This window comes from Delphinapterus leucas, chromosome 19 (genome assembly GCF_059928025.1).
Source record: "Delphinapterus leucas isolate spDelLeu-1000000601 "Yukka" chromosome 19, BTC_Dleu_Yukka2, whole genome shotgun sequence".
Taxonomy (NCBI): domain Eukaryota; kingdom Metazoa; phylum Chordata; class Mammalia; order Artiodactyla; family Monodontidae; genus Delphinapterus; species Delphinapterus leucas.
The window spans coordinates 23,832,242-23,850,662 of NC_143147.1; the positions used below are offsets into that span (position 1 = coordinate 23,832,242).

General features: G+C 38.8%; 1 protein-coding gene across 5 annotated transcripts; it reads right to left on the reverse strand.

Annotated features, from left to right (window-relative positions):
* Positions 1–442: 442 nt before the first annotated feature.
* On the reverse strand, positions 443–17,054 carry WSB1 (WD repeat and SOCS box containing 1). Of its 5 annotated transcripts, none has more exons than XM_089900770.1 (10): positions 16,726–17,054; positions 11,156–11,400; positions 10,046–10,214; positions 8,940–9,208; positions 7,495–7,626; positions 6,080–6,180; positions 3,646–3,818; positions 3,026–3,139; positions 1,869–1,976; positions 443–1,598 (listed from the first exon to the last, which is right to left on the reverse strand). In XM_089900770.1, coding segments are annotated over exons 2-10 (1,227 nt in total). In that variant the 5' UTR covers positions 11,157–11,400; positions 16,726–17,054; the 3' UTR covers positions 443–1,438. The 5 variants fall into 5 exon arrangements, with proteins under 5 accessions (XP_089756896.1, XP_089756897.1, XP_089756898.1 ...); XM_089900771.1 differs by lacking the exon at positions 16,726–17,054 and adding an exon at positions 15,868–16,699; XM_089900772.1 differs by lacking the exon at positions 16,726–17,054 and adding an exon at positions 14,232–15,309.
* Between the last annotated feature and the right edge of the window lie 1,367 nt (positions 17,055–18,421).

Below are 18,421 nucleotides of genomic sequence, written 5' to 3' on the forward strand. Positions count from 1 at the left end.
ACTTGGGTAGATTTTCCACTGGCTTTTAAATTTATAAGCTACAACTATATACACCCCGAAAAGAGCAACTTGTAAGAACTTCAGAACAGTTTCTCAGTGGAGACAAGTCTTTAACGGTACGCATGGCTAATAAAAGTTTTCCTCATTTTGCCTCCTCAAAGGGCCCACACCACTAGATTTTTTTCTTATGGTTACTTTAGCCAGAAAGGTTTACTATAAGCCTATTAGGTCCCCTAAAAGATCATAATTTTCTTTTGCTCAGTAGTTATTTTAAAGTAAGCATTTCTGCAACAGTTCTCCAAGAACAAACCAAGTAAAAGTGGTTGCATTCATGAAGCATTAAGTCTCAAGCAGTGCCCTACAGTTGTGCTATTTCTTCATTACCCTTCTTATTTAATTTGCTTGTGGTGCTTCCAACATATTTAAGAAACATTTACGATAGTGGCTTTTTTGTTTTACAAGTCTTTAATTAAAAAACTCAACAAAAATATATAATCAAGCATTTTACATAATGCATACATTCTTAATATCTGCAGGTAAGATAAATAACAGAAGGCAAAAGCAGATATACTAATTGTATTGCTTCTCTTTGGCAAGTCACCAATATTATCCCCTGCAGAAACATAGGATAAAATGTGTAAAAAATAAACAAAAAGCAAAAAAACCCACCACGGTCTTAAAATAATTGTCCCTTAGTACAAACAACAAAATATTTAGCAATAATGCAGTAGATGGATTTTTCAAATTGACTAAAATTTATTATAATACTTTACTTATACCACAGGGGTTAAAGTAGCAAGCTGCTTTCCAAAATTAAGGCCCACAGCAGTAGTTAGGAAAAAAAAAAAAAGACACCCTTTTTTCCTGGTTGTATCCTGGCTATTTTTCATTTAATAATGTCACATTCAAATTCCACCTCTCAGATGCCACTCCTAAGGAAAACAAAATCCTTCCCTAGACTAAAACTGTTTTACTTGAAGGTCAGTTGTCTGACCACCCCCCAACCAAATACACATTTTGTTATGAGGCATTCAGCTTTCTTAAGTCAGTATTTACCATCTAACTCAATGTCCCAGAATAAAATTCCTTCCACTTTACAGCAAAGATACATATTGTGGCTCTACTAAAGCAATATATACATGTTGGAACTAAAAATAAGAAAAGCAAAAGGGTCCATTCAACACACAGCAGCTTATATCTAAATATATACATGTATGTATATGTTTTCACAGTTACATTTTAGAAAAAAATTTACATTTGATATGTTCAGAAATATTTCTCCTAAGGTCTATAAATAATATTTTAAAAGCTCAACTGATCAAAATGCAATACAAGAATGTATCAAATTAAATAAATCTCCTAAACCTTGAAGTCAGTAAAGCTTGGGGTTTGTGTAAAGTGTGTTGTCAGTCCCTAATACTAGGGAAGACAGCATCCTCTAAACGCGGTAGGAGAGGAACTCTAAAACTTTGGAAGGAATCGGCAGCTCCTGGACTTCTTGGGTGGGCATCACTCTCCGGATTGACATGCGACATAAATGTTGAAGGCTAGGGACTTGCCTTGGAGTGGCCCAAAAATACACACTTCCATCATGTGTCCTAAACAGAAGTAAACAAATCACAAGCTCAGTCACACAAATCCATGTATTTCATCATCCAAAAGCTCATACAACTACCACCGAGGCTGTGAATTAGAGCCACAGACTGCACATTAAAACCTAATTCAGGAGACCTGCCCAGTGATCTCCCTCTATGACAAATTAATAATATTATAAAAAGCCCTTATGGAAGATTTACTGACAATAAAATACAGGCTGCTTTGACTAAAAGCCACCTTAAATTGCCTCTTAAAAGAGAAAAATCACTCACCCAGCAGCTAAAACACTGCCATCAGTAGAAAAGGCACAGCAAAGACCATTGCTCAAAGGTGCAACTTGCACTGGATAATCCTCATCAATTCTCCAGAACCTCACCATTCTGGAAAGGAAATAAACCGTCCAGTGATTATCTAGTAGGAAATTTAAGGTAAAAGCACCTTTTAAAATTCAGAAAGAAATGCCACTCTGGGCTGAGTCACAAAATACACACACACACACACACACACACACACACACACATATCACTGGAGCAACGACTGGAACTTGCTTTATTAAAGATTTTATAGTTTATACCAATTGGTAATTTGGACTAATTCACACTAAGAGACTATAAAGCATGGCTGCCTTCACTTCCCAGTGTTCTGATCTGTAATATGCCCACAACCGGAAACTTTCTCCTTACTTCCTTACACTTAAAATATAATCGGTATCTGATCTGTTTGACTCTTTTCAAGAAGTTTATGAAACTTTTCACCTAGGTAGAGTGTGTCTAGGAATAGCAGACAACTGATAGTCAGGAACTAGCTGAACAAACAGGAAAACAATGGCTGCTGGCAAATAAAGAACTCTCCCCATACGTTTGCTAACATTCTAGAAAGATGGTAATGAGTCACTTTCTGAATGATGTGACCAAATTGCTTAATGCTATATCCATGCACATTGATAAAAGTATGAGAAAATGGAATGGCTACATCTAGTTTTTGCTTACCAATAAGCAGCAAATCTCACTCATGTGACATTTCATCTTTATAGTCTCAGTTTCAGTGGATACAAATGACTCTGTTTTAATCATTTATTTCACTTTGAAAATGTTCTTCTGTTTCAACCTTTATAAGATATTACTAAGAAAATCTGTCAGCTGAGCTAAAAAGCTAATTAAAAATGCACCCAGTTTGCCTGAACCAGTTAACAAACAAAGAACACAGGGAGAGGCACGCATTATCTTTAGTTTACATAAATACTGTGCAGGCCAATATTCTTTAAGACACATCAACATCTCCCAAGGTCTTGTCTAGAAAAAGGGCCATTAAAACCCAAACTGCAGAAAGGCCATATTTTTCATCCTTAAGAATGTTTTTTTATTAAGTAGAAGAATGAAAGGAAATCTTTACAGTAATAAACAGGTCAAGCTGTAATTCACACACTTACTTATCATCAGCGAGACTTGCAACATGCAGTCCGTCATGACTGAACGAGACAGACCGCACCCATCGGTCATTCGCTCCTCCAGCAAATATGGGAGTAGGTGGGGGAAACAGGTGCCTGAGGTCAAAGACATGTTTTCAGTGGAAATGAGAGTCACTTCAAGAAACAAAACTACCCAGGTACAGAGTACATCAGTCCTTGGAATAATGTTTAAAGTGGCCTTAACAAACACAACTGAGAAGACTGAGCAGAGCTAGTCTATCCACTTTAAACGAAGCGATTAAACCTAATTACTAATCGCCGTCTTACAGAGTGGTTTAAGACCAAGTCCAACTTTAGTTTTAACTATGTTTCCCAACAGGAAACTCTAAATATAATTACCACCTCGACAGAGTCATGTACTGTTAAGTAACAATAACAAGATCTGTATCAAGAAAGTCAAATTTATTTGTAGAATTTAGATGCATTATTAAAGGGCCTAAATGATACCGAAATTTTAAATTATGACAGAGTGCAATTTCAGATTTCACATGTTAATGATTCTAATCATCCCCATGACTTCTTAAAAGCTATACTGATAGTAGAGATGAATTACAGACTAAAATAATTCATGCTGTACCCACCCAAATTCCATCAGAATGTCTCCAGTGTGTGGATCCCAGATATAAACTCGAGTATCATAAGATGCCGTAGCCAGCAATGCTCCATCAGGAGAAAAGTCACAAGCTACAACATCATGGTGATGCCCTTCTAGTTTCCGTATCATGGTATATTTATCCATATTCCAAAGGAAAACCTGCAAAAAAGGCAAATGTTATAGCTTCATTCAGACATGCAGAGGACAAAATGGCACATCTTAAACTAAAACTGCTAAATTTAATTAAGATTACATTAAATTAAACATTATAAATTATGAATAATTATAAAAGAATATGCTCAGTGTCATAGTCAAAGATTAAAATCAGTTTTTAAGTTAATTAAAGTAAACATGCAAATTCTATTTCAAATGTTTCTGTTAAATGTTAATTTAAAAATAAGCCTAAACACAAAAAAGGCAATGCAATTTAACCACAAAGTTATACTGACATCCATTTATTCCAAAAACTAATTAACTAAAATATACAGAAATAAATAGGGTTAAGTACTACAAACCCCCTTCTTTTTTTTTTTTCCAGAAACTACCAAATTTTTAAAAAATATACAGACAGAAAATATAAGGTTAACAAATTGTTACTCCATTGGCATCTCCCTTTGAGATAATCACTTGTTTACAATAGGCTTGGGTCACCAACGTGAGCCTAGGAAGAGAAACAGATACTGCAAGCAAAGAGAATTTTTCACAGCCAAATGAAATTTCTTTGGCAAACAACAAGGATGTTAAACCACATTACAAAATGAAAATGCTAATTTACGAAAATAATACAATTAACAACATTTCTGTGAATCAAGATTTGCCAATCTTATTTTTCCCAAACCAACCACAATCATTAGTCATTTTAAGTATAAAACATTTAAATTACTTTAGTACAAGTTCACACATAGTTTTAGATTCTAAAGATCAGTAGTTATACTGTGCAGAATAGCTCTAAACAGGATTCTAATGTTTACTTCAATCTGTTATATTAAACATGAGCTTGGAGGTTTATTACCATCCTAATAAGACAAACTCTCCTCCTCTTGGAGTAAAGCAATCCTTTTTGCTACGTTTTTCTGCACAGACACAATATATTATTTCCAAAGAAAAATAAATACAAATTTTACATTGGATCAAAGACTTAAGGTATCTCTAGTATCTCAAAGAATTCCAAAAAATAGCACAGAGAAACCATTTGAAAGCCAACTACATTACATTAAATTGGTTTCACATGTTAGACTCCCAATTCCACCAGACTGGAAGATCAATTACATCGGAGGAGTCAGTTGGTTTCACTGTGGGGAAAATTATTTTTAAAAAGAAAAAAAGAAAGAAAGAAAAGCAGAAAGTGGACATCGACCAGCACCTGTGTACGTACAGTACACCTTGCAGCCGAATGCAAGGTTACTTCATCCTATGGTAAAGGTCGCCCCCAGCCCGGTAGCCAGAGATGCCACTCTTTCTGCCCAGCTAACACCATTGTGCGCCTGTGTGCGAGTGGTGCCAGCATAACCTCAATCACACCAATATTGCTGCCACCACCTGTGACAGGGAAAGCAAGAAGCATATGGAAAACACACAGCCTAAAATAGCAATGTCAACATCTAGCTTTGCTCTTCTTATGATTTTTAAAGAACTGAATATTTTTTTCTAAACTGCCAACATTTTCAACTATCATTTTAACACACTTCTTGGCTAAATAAAATGCATTTTAACCAGCCTCCCACCCCCCATTAATTCAAAGTGTATTGTGATCATCACATGTATTTGGACTTCAACCATTTTCATAAATACCTGAAGCTAATAAGATCTCTTTAACTATACTAACTCAGAGCTGGTAGACACTAACTAAAGGAGGGTTCATCAATAAGCATAACCCTCTTAAGCGTCACTTTATACTTAATCTGTCTACAGGTATGCTATGCAAGACAGATCATATCAAATTTAGATGAAATTCACTCCAGGACATACATGACTGTTATTTTTATTCTTATTAGATTTTTAAGTTACTTTTTTTCAGTTAAATGTCCAGGACCAGCTGGGACTTAAAACTTTAAACAGCAAACTGGACCAAAAAAAAAAAAGAACAACAGAGAAGAAAATAATTAGCAAGGGAATGTCTTAACATTTGGACTAAATCTCTTCTATAGCACATAAACTCTCCTAGATCTGAGAAAAAATAAAATTGACATACCCCTCATTTTATGAATATCATCTCTAACTAAAACAATCCAATTTCTCACTTTACAATCAATAACTATACTTATTTAATTTCCCTCATGCAAATTCTCCCCCACCATGGAATAACACATTTAAGATATTCAAGACACCGAGCACAGACTTAATAGGTTGCTTAGATTTAAAATGATTATGCACAATTACAATCCAATTCACAGTAAGTATACAAGAACTTTGACACATACTGCTTTACTGGCTCCCACTGAACACAGCATAGAAGAGTCAGGAGAGAATGCACAGCTGTACACCCAGTTCTGATGGCCCCTCAATACTTTCATCATGTTTCCTGAACAAAAGGAAAATACCTGGGTTAACCCTAGAATCTACTTCAAATAAGTAGCATTTCAAAAATGGCAGAATCACAGAATCACAAACTTCTACAGAGGCAGTGATTAATGTATTACAGGGGTTGGCAATATACAACAGTTTCTTATTTTTGTACCTAAGTTTTACTGGAACATGCCCATTGTTGTGACAGTAGAGTGGAGTAACTACTGCAGAGACAGCATGGTCCACAAGCCTAAAATATTCACCATCTGGCCCTTTAAGAAAAGGTCAGCTGACTTACAACTGAAAGTATGTTGAGAGAGCAAGTTCCATATGATATGCGAAAGAAAATAAAATTTAATTTTCAAATGTTTTAACTATTGGGATCCCTTCACCCCTCAATAGCTGAGCAATCAGAGAATTGATAAATGCAGAAGAGGTGCCACATAATTTGGTAATAGTATTAGTGTATTATTCTATCAGGCAATGGTTATTACCCATAAGCTGAAACAAGTCTCCAAATCTGAGGGGTTTGTTTTCTACTACATTCAATTTAAGCTACATTTCCCCAAACAAGCCTGTCAACTTCTAGCTTGAGGCTGGTAGAGCACTAGCAGATCTTAATTAAATATATGGTTTTAGTTAAAACTGTAAACTCTTTCATCAGAGGCTAAGAAGGGGGAAGAGATGCTCATCTCAGGCCTTCTCAAACAAGGTAGACAGACTCTCCAAAACTTTGTAAAAGGATCACAATTATCAATGTTTCCGAAAAAGCTAAAACTTGACACTGATATTCCTTTTACTATATTGGAGGGCAAATCTCTTACTTTTTATAATTCTTACTTAAACTATCCAACTTATTATTAGTAGTATTTACATCCTATAAATTCTGGTGTATAAATCATGTTGGAATTTACATTTTATTAATTACTAAGTTATATCTTTTGTTAGGTCAAGATCTACTTAAATTTTCACTAAGCAAATGACGGAAGTTAATAATCCTCCCCAATATAAAGGAAATAAAACACAGACCAGTTCAAATAAAACCCTAAGATTGATCCAGATTTTGTCCTCAAATAGTTGGTACAGATCTGTGTAGTTAGTTTCTGAGTAATATCAGATTGTTTACTTAGAGTAACTGCTGGCTCCTATTCTGGGTCACATTTATGGTTTTGTTTGATCTGCACAGGGAAAGGGACCAAAGGACTAAGCAGAGAAAAGGAAACTTTGATCATGTCACTTTTAATGTCAAATGCCCCAAGTGTTCGTAATACCTCTCAGTAGTAATATCCAGAAACTAATTCTTTTCCACAGCCTAGAAAGAAAGACATACCATCATCTTTCAGGTCCCACACTCTCAGAGTTTTGTCTCTTGAAGCTGACACCAGGATCAAGCTCCCATCTGGAGCAAAAGTTAAATCTCTGACTACTTCAGTATGATCTACCAAGTTAAGGAGGAGTTTTCCTAAATGCAATGGAAGGTGGGAAAGAGACAATGTTAATAATTTTAATCAGCTTCCATATTAAAAAAATAGGGTTGAGATCACCATTAAAAAAAAAAAGAATAGAAATATCTGGGTACCTCCTTAGTTTACCAAGTGTAAAATGACTTATTTACTAGTGCCTTTACTATTATCTTTAAAGATTCAGTATTTACATTGTTACAAAATAGATTATTTCCAAGATACCAAAGCCTAAATTAGAAAAATTAAAAGGGAATTCCTAAAATGTGAACAAACTCCTGGATCAAGTCAATTTAATATCAAGAAAATCTACATCATTTAAAAATCTTTGTATAGTATGATTTTAAAATACAAAATCAGAATTTTCCTTTTCTTTTACTTGGCTTAGACTACAAATGGACTGTCAAGCTCCCCCAAAGATACATGTTATTCTATAACAGCCTAAATTTTTAAACATAATCTCGATGAAAAAAAGGTACTTTATTCATCTAATATTATAGAGTTTTGTTCTTCTATGAAAAGCAATGTGCTTACTTTAAATGTTTTCCCAGAATTCAATCAAATTTACTGACTCATTATCCCCACTCAGTGTTAGTATCACTTGCTATATTCTAATGTACATAGTTTTAATGCTCATTTTAAAAAATCCTTTAAATTTTGGAGTACATACTATCAGCCAGAAACTTTTAGGTAGTGAACAACACATTTACTTTTTAAAAATTTATTTTATTTTACTTTATTTTGGCCGTGCTGCATGGCTTGCGGGATCTTAGTTTCTGACCGGGGATCGAACCCACGTCCCCTGCAGTCCTAACCACCGGACCGCCAGCGAATTCCTACAACACATTTACATTTAATTGCCCGAAGAATTTAACTTCTCAACCTATCTGGTTAAACTTTAGATAAAATGTCATTAAAATTTTCCAGAGGTTAGATAATGATTGTTGAAAACCAGATTTACCTTGAAAGCCTTTTAGCTATCAATCATTGAAAAAGTATTTAAGAAAACACCTTGCAATTTGAGTCATACACTAAATTACCAGTTTATAAGTGATAATTAACTAAACATTCCTTAGACACGCCCTTCCTACTATAATATTCTCTGAAGAGTGATTAAGCAATATGAACTCTATTTTCCTAAATTAAAACTGTGAGCTGAAGATGCTATTTAGGCCAAATATAAAGATACATTCATAGCATCAATTCTTGCTTCTCTGTGAGTTAAAATCCTCAAATTATGTATTCTTCCAGTGCCTATGAGCTATGCTTGCATCATAAGACAATCAGGTTTGCTTTCAAAACTATGACTCCATACCTGTATATACATCCCATATTTTGATACGCCCATTGTTTAACCCTGTGGCAAGGAGTAGCTGATCTTGTCCAAATCTGAATCGATGCCATTCTATGTTTACACAGCGACTCTGTTTTTCTGGAACTGAAGATCCAAAAGCAAGACTCCAGACTATATCGCCACAGTCTATAATATGTTCACGAGGCTTATTTTTTTGACCACCATCACTGTTTTGTCTTGACAATCTTAAACTGCTTGAATTGGTGATATTCTTGGTGCCATGCAAGAGACTGGGTAGAAAAAAAGGTCAGATTGAAATCTAGTTATTATTTACTCTGGACTCATGTGAATACTAAATAATGATAAGTGTTTGTTAAAATAACTTCAGTATTATTATAGTGATACTGAATAACAACAGAATCCTTATAGATGGGAAGCGGAAAAGTTGCTACAAGCTACATGGGCATGACCAAATAAATTCAGACTAAAAGAAATCCTCACTGTATGAGAAAAAGTTCAACAATAAAGCAATTTATAATTTATTCATTTCAAATTTTCAAATTTGTTTTAATATATCCTTATTGATATAGAAATCCTATCTCAACCAGGACTCCTTTAATTAACCCAAAAGTATAAACAAGCAAAAAACAAAAACAAAAAAATTCTGAGAACATTAAGATATTGTGAAGCTGACATCAGAAAACTACCTTAAACCCCATAATAAGTAGTTTCCCATACGTTCTAGACCTAATCTAATATGTAATAAGGATATTAATGACGAAAACCATAAAGGTGAACTAAACACAAAAAGGAGGGAAAGATTAAACTTAGTAGATACATTTTAGAAATTGCACTACCAAGGCACAATTAACTTGCCTTTTGATATATGGAAAAGAAAAATTTAAAAACACCAAAGTATCTGAGAAAGTATTCTATAATATATAAGGCCAGACAATTCTTCCCACAAATTTTCCAACAAATATATTCAGCTTATGAGTAAAATTCATTTACAACAGTCTCCAAAGGAAAAAACTTAAATATCGAAATAATCTTATTATTCCACACAGAGAAAAAAATAAAATCTAGAAACAGATAGATACAAAATACAAAAAAGAAAACAGTCTTACAAGTTCTTAAGGCACTGGGACCACGGAACAAGCTTTACTGCACGATGTCCTTGTGACCAAGCAAAGTATGAACCATCTGGAGCAAAAGCAACAGTCCAATTTTCACGACCACATTTCTTGTCAAAAGGAGCCGCAGGAGCTAAAAGTTCACCTATAGTACGTGATCTCACTAAAAGAAAAATAAAAAATATAGGATATCATATATAACCAACAATGAATTTGAGACAGCATCCATATTACTTTGGGATCCACTCAGCTCCACTGAGTTTTTCCTTTTTCTATGTAGACAAGGTACAATGAGTTCTGCATTCTACCCTTTGAGGGGAGATGTGTGGTGTGAAGACCCCGTAATGAGAATAAGCATCTTTAAGTTTTGATAAAGTGATCCTCCTAAAATTTCCCAAATCAAGAGCTTTTTAAGAAAGTTTCAAAAAAAAAAAAAATTGGTCAAATAACAGTAATGTAATGATCAATCAGGGCTAGCAATTATTGAAGTCCTGACTTTTGCACTGCCTTACGTTTTCCTCAAATTACTAACATTTAAAATGCAAGAAACTGAAGTTGCTCTGCAGGAAAAGTATCTTCCAAAAAGTTTGTAGCTTTCAAAAGCCATGAACCACTATAAAATAAAGTTTTATATCATTATTCAAAGGAAGCACTATAGGGACTTCCCTGGTGGCACAGTGGTTAAGAATCCAACTGCCAATGGGGGGGACAGGGGTTCGATCCCTGGTCCGGGAAGACCCCCACATGCAGCGGAGTAACTAAGCCCGTGCGCCACAACTACTGAGCCTGTGCTCTAGAGCCCGTGTGCCACACTGCTGAGGCCTGCGTGCCTAGAGCCTGTGCTCTGCAACAGGAGAGGCCATTGCAATTAGAAGCCTGCGCACTGCAACGAAGAGTAGCCCCCGCTGGCCGCAACTAGAGAAAGCCTGTGAGCAGCAACCAAGACCCAACACAGACAAAGATAAATTAAATTAAAAAAAAAAAAAAAAAGCACTATAAAATGGTCTAGTCAAAACATGAATTCAAACATGAATATTTTTATCTTTTTCAAGTCACAAAAAACACAAAATCCTCAGAAGTAGAAGGAACTTAAAGGTTACTTACTCTAGCCTCCCCAACCAGTGCTTTAAAATGCACTGTATTTGGGACTTCCCTGGCGGTCCAGTGGTTAAGACTCTGGGGTTCAACTGCAGCGGGCACGGGTTCGATTCCCAGTGGGGGAACTAACATCCCGCACGCTGCTCAGTGCCACCAAATAAATAAAATGCACTGTTATTTGTGATTCTCGAATAGTGGTCCTCAAGCGTCTTCCTAATGGGCCACAAACTGACCCCAAAATGGAAGTAATTCTTTTGGTTTTTAAGGACAAAAAAAAAAGAACAAGTTCATATATTTTAAATTTAGTTACCAGAACTTAAATTTAGCATTCATAACTAAAACTGGCATATTTGGGACTTCCCTGGTGATGCGGTGGTTAAGAATCCGCCTGCCAATGCAGGGGACACAGGTTCGAGCCCTGGTCTGGGAAGATCCCGCATGCCGTGGAGCAACTAAGCCCACGAGCCACAACTACTGAGCCCGCGCGCCTAGAGCCTGCCCGTGCTCCGCAACAACAGAGGCCACCGCAATGAGAAGCCCGCGCACTGCAACGAAGAGTAGTAGCCACAAATAAATAAATAAATATACTTTTAAAATAAAACTGGCATATTAAGAGTGTACAGAGAATTTTTCTTCTGCCTTTAACAAGAAAGATAATCAACAAGTTCCTATTGTACATGTGCACATGCAAACGCGGCTGCTATTTCCTCAATTCTGGAAAAGGATCTTTTTCTTTTTTGGCTGCATTGGGTCTTCGTTGCTGCGCACGGGCTTTCTCTAGTTGCGGTGAGCGGGGGCTACTCTGCGATGCGGTGTGCAGGCTTCTCCTTGTGGTGGCTTCTCTTGCAGAACACAGGCTCTAGGCGCGCGTGCTTCAGTAGTTGTGGCTCGCGGGCCCTAGAGCGCAGCCTTGGTAGTTGTGGCTCACGGGCTTAGTTTCTCCGCGGCATGTGGGATCTTCCAGGACCAGGGCTCGAACCCCTGTCCCCTGCATTGGCAGGCGGATTCTTAACCACTGTACCACCAGGGAAAGGATCTTAATCAGTCTATCACCACTGCTGTCTTGGGTCTGTCTTGATTTCAAATTTTGCTACTCTTCCTTTTTAGTTATAACTCACCTTCGGTTTAGTTTCCCTATTATCTATTTTGTGATCTGTTGCGTGTTCAACTCTATGGTCTATTTTTATGTTTTGGGCTTAAAGTTTCCAACAACTAAACATCAATATATTCTACGTACTGCAGTTCAAATGAGAACCACATATACTCCTATTGCAAGAGCAAATATATATATATATATATATATATATATATACACAAACCCCAACAATGTATTCGTTCAGTGACACTTCCAGGCTCCACGTGTGCTCCACCAACAGGGAGTGTAGCACCTGGCATGTGACAGGGGCTCAGAAAATATTTATTGAACGAATATGAAAGCATGTGTATAAGCTCCCATTCTTAAGCGATTTAAATATTTCCTCGGGATTTCCCTGGTGGCGCAGTGGATAAGACTCTGTGCTCCCAATGCAGGGGACCTGGGTTCGATCCTTGGTCAGGGAGCTAGATCCCACACGCATGCTGCAATTAAGAGTTCACATACCACTACTAAGGAGCTGGCAAGCTGCAACTAAGGAGACTGCCTGCTGCAACTAAGACCTGGTGCAATCAAATAAATAAAACAAAAATAAATATTTAAAACAATAATTAATAAATAAATATTTCCTTGCCCAATTCTTTGATACATTAACAATGAGATTATGGTTTCAAAAGTAAAACAAAGCAAAACTGAAATCTGTTTTCCTATGATATTCATAAATATAAATATGCACCTATTTTGGCACAGCTGAAATTATCGGAAAATTTCCTTTTGATGACTCAAAATCTTCCTCCGTGACACTCCACCCACTCAGTACTGGGTCTGATATAAAAGAATAAGCCTGATCCTGCTCTCACATGACATTCATATATTGAAGACGGCCATGACATCAGCAACTAAATCTGTTCACCAGGATAAAATCTGGTGAGTTTTCAATTACACGGTTTCAAGTCCATTCTCCACCTACACCTTCATACTTTTCTGGATAAACTCCAGTTAGTAATGGCCCTCAAAAAAGTGGAACTTTTTCAACCAAACACAATACTTCAAGTGTGGTTTAATCAAAGCAGAACCCCCCACCTACCCCTGCCCCACTTGTATCACATGACTTTAATACAAAATTCACAAACCGGTGACACTCTTATGCCTGTAGAATGATTTTTTTAAATATACAAATGAGGGAGTTCCCTGGTGGCCTAGTGGTTAGGATTCTGGGCTTTCACTACCGAGGGCCCGGGTTCAATCCCTGGTTGGGAAACTAGGATCCCACAAGCTGCACGGCGCAGCCAAAAAAAAACCAAAACAAAACCAAAACGCTCACACACAAATGATTTTTGAAAGGGCTGGCTGCTCCATGTCCCCTATATTCCTCCAAGCCCACAGTCTTTCATTTATGTGCCTGGGCCCTGAATTTGCAACCCCTGCCTAAATCTTTTTTTTTTTTTAAACATGGGTTTCTATAACCACATCTATCTTTTAAAATCCACAAATTTTAGGAGAAAAAGAAAATCAAAGTTCACAAATAAGGGAAGCAAGCTTTAAAATTCAACTGAAAAATGCAAGCATTATCTTAAAAAGAGAAAGCCCCTGATTAAACTAGATGAGTATACTTATATAACTTCCATCTCAAAAAACAGAGGACTGGCCCTTGCATTCAACTTCAAAAACATCTGGTAAATTAGACTAAAACTCATTTCTCCTTTGGCAAGCATAAGCAAGACTAACTTTCCTACAGAAGACTCATTTTTTAAAATCTGTATTTTAGGATCACTCTGTATTTTTCTTCTTTCACCTTGACCACAATCACAAAACTCCTCTTGTGTAAAGGGTGGTAATAAATTAACTAAAGAACTGGTTCAGATAACAAAGACCATGAAATAATAAGCTAATCTACTCTTGAATATATATATATATTTTTCAAGAAATAGGGCCACCCTAAAAAAATACTGCCAAATAAATACAAACAAGTACTGAATTAATAATTACCTTGTGTTTCTTTGCTTGTTAACAGGCATATAAAATGATCACTGCATTTTAATCAAATAATTTAAACACTCATTTAAATACTTACTGGTATACTATTATAAACTAGCACGAGGTTTATAATGAAGAAAAAATTTTAATTAAATCTTTATATACTACCTGCAACTGTTGAATGTAAGTATCCTAAGATACTATAATTTAATGACCTTGTATAAGGGAAAAGCTGCCTGCCATGGGAACTTGGCCATTGGATACAACACCACATTATTAATATCCGCACAGTAGTAACACATCATCTGAGTCACTGCTCAACCAAGCAAACCACATTCAGTTCCTTCTTCACATTCCTCCCTGCAATTTCATAACTAGAAAGGGAGGGTCTGTGGCAGAACCTTGTGAAAGAGGGCAGTAGCTCTAGGCAGTAACTCCCTGTCACAGAGACTTCTTTAATCATTCATGGAATCTTGCCTCCTCTTTCAGTACTTACTTGAGAAACCAAACAGCTATAATTAATACCCAAGAAAAAATGTTAGTCCTTACTGACAGATACAAAGCAACGCAGAGGTATTAGTGTTTAACTTTGTATTCAAATGATATTTTAAAAAAAGAAACAAAAACCTGGGTTTTAAAAAAAAAAACTTACAAAAGGCCAAAGTTCTTTTAAATATAGCAACTTTATACTATATAGTAACTTTATATAGTTATATAGTAACTTTATATTATATCCAGGAAATAACACTGAGACAAATATGCAAAAAAAATATATTTTTTAATTAAAAAAGCTATTTAGTGCATGGTTCTACCTTATGCAGGTATGCTAAGAACCTCTATCCATCCCTTAGAAGAGAGGATTGGTAAGTTTTCAAAATGATTCATCAAGATGAAATAAAATACAGATAAATGAAAGGCAGATCACTCATCCGCAATACTGCTGTGAGTAGGGAAAAAAATAGCACTGAATTGAGAATAAGAACTTTTGAGTTCTATGTTCCACAGTTAAAATAAAAATTGGACATGAATTTTGTTTTCTCTGTATGTTTAAAATAGTCATTAAAACCAGAGTTAAAGTCCCCTCCTAACCTGCCATTCAACCTTATCTCTAAGAGAACAGAAGTCCAGAACTCTAACACAGCTGTCTCTAGGTATAAAAATTCACCCACAAACAGGATACAGGGCCTTTTGGATACTTCAGCTTCTCCCTTTCTCTAGAAAACCTCCTCCAAGGATTCAATAAAGGCACACGTTTAGTTGAAGAACAAGAAAATGCAAAGGCTCTCTGCTCAGTAGCTACCTCCAATTTTCATTTAATTAACACACTGTATTGGGCTCTGGGGAGCGATGAGGAGATGCTAAATCTATTTTATTTTTTTAAATAAAAACTGTCTATCTATCTACTTATCTATATTTTTTTGTCCATGCCGCGCGGCTTGCGGGACCTTAGGTTCCCCGACCAGGGATCCAACCCGGGCACCCGCAGTGAAAGCGCCCAGTCCTCACCACTGCACCGCCAGGGAAGTCCCCAAAACTGTATGTATTTAAATAAGGTGTATAACATCACTTGATAAGTTCAGGGTTTACAAGCATAGCAATCAATGCACAGCACCCGCAACTCGCCCCAAAGTTCTTCCAGTTATATTACCTTGAGAGAGGATTTAAATAAAGTGAGGTGCTTTCTACTGAGTCAGTGGGTGGGTCCTGACGCAGGACCTTCAACATCTGTTGGCCTGTCTTCTGCTTGGCAGGGCTGGCCACTAAGCCAGTTTCTAGACTGCCTTTTCAGGAGTCTGCTCTTCCGTAGATCAGCTTTTCTCCGGTCACTCCACCCAACCACCCTGCTCCTCCCTGCTCCTCTGAGTGTGAGAGATAACCGAGTCTCCTCCCCAGAGCCGCTGCCTTTCTTAACGCCATGCCATTTTTTAAAATACTGCTTTTTCCAGGCTGATGGCACCTCTGCGGCTGCATTTCTCCTTATAATTGTTGGTATACACGAAGACCCATCCTTTCATAACAGCTCAGGTCACACAAGTTTACTTTTCCCCACTGGAAACTTTTTTAAGAGTCCTGGAGACTTGCCCAGCCCTCCCCTGCCCACTCGACGCCCCAGCCCCTTAGCCAGAAGAAATCCAGAAGAATGGCCCTGCCCGGACCTCCGATGAGAAAACTGTGGGGTGGGGGGGTTGGTCCCCGGGGAAGCGTGTCCATCTCCGGCCACACAATCATTGCAACCCTCGCCACTCGGCGCCCAGGTTCTCTTTGCCTCTAATATCCGCGCACCGCCTCCCTCCGTGCCAGGCGCACAACAGGCGCCGCATCAATGCACACCCCATTTACCCTCGGCGACACCCACTCGCAGGGCTGCTTCCTTTCTCTTCGCTCCAGGGCTTGGCCCCGGCTCACTGTTCTTCCTCAGACTCAGAGACGCTTCCTCCCGAACCTCTGCCTCTCCGCAGCCCCCGCGCGCTCACCAGCAACCCTCACCCATCTTCCCATTCCTCACCGATCTCTTTCTCGTTGACCCTCGGGGGAAAGCTGGCCATCTATGGGGCACCGTCTGATTCCGGGGGCGCGATGCGGACGCAACGACAGAGAAGGGAAAGGCGAGCGCCGAGGGGCGTGACGCGGGCTGGGTCCCTCCCGGTCCCGGGGACGGAGGGGAGGGGCGGGGCGGTCGCGACGGCTTCTGCCGACTGCCCCGGGAAAGCTCCGGGAGGCCTCGGACCAAACTACGGAGTCAAACACAGACAATAGATGCTGTTCCCTTCCTCACGCCTACGGACCAAGACGCTCCCCTCCGCACAACCAACTGCAAACGAGACACTGGAGACAAAATGGCGCGTGCCGCGGGGGATAGCAGGGCAGCGGGGGCGGGGCCTCGTGACGTCACAGGGTGATGGCCAGCCTCCCGACGTTCGGGACGTGACGGCCTCGGCTCGGCGCCCCGCCTTCTCTCCGGGTGCGCGCGGGCGTTGTCCTGGGGACGCGAAAGGGGAGCCGGAAGAGCGCCGGGGCGGAGGAGGAAGGGGAGGCTGCAGCCGCAGCCCAGCCCCAAACGCTGGGTTGGAACTTAAGGACTGTTCGTTTTAATTGTCTTAATTTCCCGGCCGGGAGGCCAGCATGGTATTTGTAAGTTGAAGAGCCTTTGAAAAGGCAAACACAGAATTGTATAATACATATTAGCGCACACCGTAAAGATTGCATGGAATTTAAACTGAACTGTAAAGAACAAAAAAGACGTTTCAGGTTTTAACTCGGTTTGGCCACCTCCCCGGCCCTCACGTGCCGGGGACTGGAGGTTGCAGTGATGAAAACAGAAGACAATGAACATCGCTATGCACCCACACGCCCGGCCGCGAACGTTCTGACGAGAGCCAGCCGGTTTTTGGAAGGGCCGAGGTGACCCGAATTCAGGAACAGGGAGACCCGGGCATGATGGCGTCCCGCCCCACCATGAGACCTCCCGGGGCTGTCTTTGTCCTGGCTGCTTCCTGCAGCTGGGCCTGCCTCGGGGCTGCAGCGAGGCTGGCGGTCAGCAGTGTCCCTGCCGCTGGCCAAAGCAGACCTCACTGTGTCTGCTGAGAAGCAGCCCTTCCTGCGCCCAAGGTCTAGGCCTCCGGGAGGCAGCTAACCATTCACACAGCAGAGCTGATAAACGTGTCAGTGACTGCCAGAAGCCAAGTTGGTACCCGTATACAGATGACATATTTGCATTTTAATTGGCTCTTCTGTGGACTGTAAACCTAGTTCCAAAGGAGGACAACTAAGGCTGGGAATTTCAAATATGCAGCAGATGCAGGTGGGAGAGGAGTTGCATAGCCAACCTCTTTTGAGAGCTCTCAAGTGACAGCACCTAGGCATGGCTACTTCATCTTTTTCTTTGCATAAGGATAATTCTTCCAATGGTGAGATGTTTAATACCAGGTACAAGAAATCATCCCCCCTCCTTTTTTTAAAAAAATCATTTTGTTACATTCAGTCAACATATTTATTGATGGCTTACTCTGTGCCAGATACTGGGGCTAGTTGTTGAATATTTATAGTAGAACAAAAGAAAAATTTTAATGCAGTCTTGTAGCTCAGATACCAATATTTCTATCAGTCCCTGCTAATTCTTCTAACGAACTGCTAGTACCTCTGTTTACATGTACTGTACCAAACAAATTCATGGAAAATACCAGTTCTTGAGTGTCTGTGAA

Excerpts from the sequence above, each read along its gene's own strand:
- WSB1 (XM_022595543.3), bottom strand. The coding sequence starts at position 16,765 with ATGGCCAGCTTTCCCCCGAGGGTCAACGAGAAAGAGATCG. Across the intron at positions 1,977-3,025 it reads GCAAGTCTCGCTGATGATAA|AATGGTGAGGTTCTGGAGAA; the intron begins GTAAGTGTGTGA and ends TTTCCTTTCCAG. Across the intron at positions 1,599-1,868 it reads GGCAGTGTTTTAGCTGCTGG|GACACATGATGGAAGTGTGT; the intron begins GTGAGTGATTTT and ends ACTTCTGTTTAG.